The sequence below is a fragment of the Haliaeetus leucocephalus genome, unplaced genomic scaffold (assembly GCF_000737465.1).
Source record: "Haliaeetus leucocephalus isolate CR32 unplaced genomic scaffold, Haliaeetus_leucocephalus-4.0 Scaffold162, whole genome shotgun sequence".
NCBI classification, from domain to species: domain Eukaryota; kingdom Metazoa; phylum Chordata; class Aves; order Accipitriformes; family Accipitridae; genus Haliaeetus; species Haliaeetus leucocephalus.
The window spans coordinates 10,124,592-10,126,035 of NW_010972598.1; the positions used below are offsets into that span (position 1 = coordinate 10,124,592).

The 1,444-nt window shown below is 67.2% G+C and overlaps 1 protein-coding gene across 1 annotated transcript in view; it reads left to right on the forward strand.

Annotated features, from left to right (window-relative positions):
- NKX6-3 (NK6 homeobox 3) overlaps positions 1-1,444 on the forward strand; it is a 1,859-nt gene extending 415 nt beyond the window's left edge. Inside the window, exons 2-4 of the mRNA XM_010562725.1 lie at positions 865-872; positions 968-1,137; positions 1,214-1,444. Coding sequence (XP_010561027.1) covers positions 865-872; positions 968-1,137; positions 1,214-1,444 — 409 coding nt within the window. The remainder of the gene's footprint in view (positions 1-864; positions 873-967; positions 1,138-1,213) is intronic.

The following is a 1,444-nucleotide window of genomic DNA, read 5'->3' on the forward strand; positions in this document are numbered from 1 at the left end:
GGGTGGGTGGGTGCCGCAGGCGGTGGGTGCCCCGCAGCCGCCCAGGCCACGTCTTCTCCATCGCCCGGCGCGAGGCACGGCTGGTCACCCTGTGGGCTGCCCCAGGACGGTGGGAACGGCCCCGGAGCCAATGCTGCTGGACCTCAACCTGCCACAGAGATTTCGGCTCAAGAGCAGGGGCAGCTCCAATGGCAGGGATTAACTCTTTGCTTAGCCCCCCCAGGCAAGCCACAGCTTGTTCCGGCAAGGACAGGCAGAGCCCGCCGTCCCGCAGATCTCCCCGTCCCTCCGGCAGCTTCACTGGGCTCAGTGCCCAGCCCGGCTCGGGGCAGAGACAGGCAGGATGGCCGGAGAGCTGGCGGGGGGATCGCAGAGCACGTTGCTGCCGTGCTGGAGGGTGGGTGGGGTGGGTGCACCCACTGCCCTGTGGGGAGCCCCAGGAGGCTCTGGGCCAGGGGCTGGGTGCAGCTGCTCGGCACCTGCAGCCACGGTCCCCTTCCCACCTCTCCAGGTGATGCCCTTGGAGCAGACGGGTCAGGCAGCTCGGCCATCCGCTCCTGGCACAGCTACGAGCCAACCAGCTCTGCCTGCCTTCCTGTCGTGCATCCTGCAAGGTGTGGGGCACAGGGGCACGGTGTTCCCAGTGCCGCGTGCCTCTGGGGTCATGCGCTGCTGCTAACGACCCTTCCCCTCTCAGCACAACAAATTAGCGCTGTCCCCGAGCGGGAGATGCACGGCACGGTTCTGGCTCTACGGGGCCCGCACAGAGGGCAGCTCAGCCCTCCTGGGATGGGGCTGAAGCCTTGAAGCCCGAATATGGTTTTAAGTTGGAGGGAAGCCAGCGTGGAGGGACTCTGTGGCTGCTGGCGGGCGCGCCGGTGCCGTTTTTGGGAAGGGGAGAGCTGCCCAGAGCCGCGCGCTGCAGGGAGCCCGGGTGCTCACCTGCCTCCCTCCTCCTCTCCCGCAGCCCCTGCTCACCTGGCCGACAGCATCCACAAGAAGAAGCACACGCGCCCAACCTTCACGGGGCACCAGATCTTCGCTCTGGAGAAGACTTTTGAGCAGACCAAGTACCTGGCGGGTCCGGAGAGAGCACGGCTGGCCTATTCCCTTGGCATGACTGAGTCCCAGGTGAAGGTGAGTGTTGGTCCCCGCGTGGCACGGGGCGCGTGGCGTGGCGGCTGCTAACCGAGCCGGGCCCATGGGGCGGCAGGTCTGGTTCCAGAACCGACGGACCAAATGGAGGAAGAAGAGCGCCCTGGAGCCCTCCTCGTCCTCGCAGCGGGCGGGGGGCTCTGGCGGAGAGCGGGCGGCCTCTGAGACGGAGGACGACGAGTACAACAAGCCCCTGGACCCAGACTCGGATGACGAGAAGATCCGGCTGCTGCTGAGGAAGCATCGTGCGGCCTTCTCAGTGCTGGGCTTGGGCACGCACAGCGGCTGA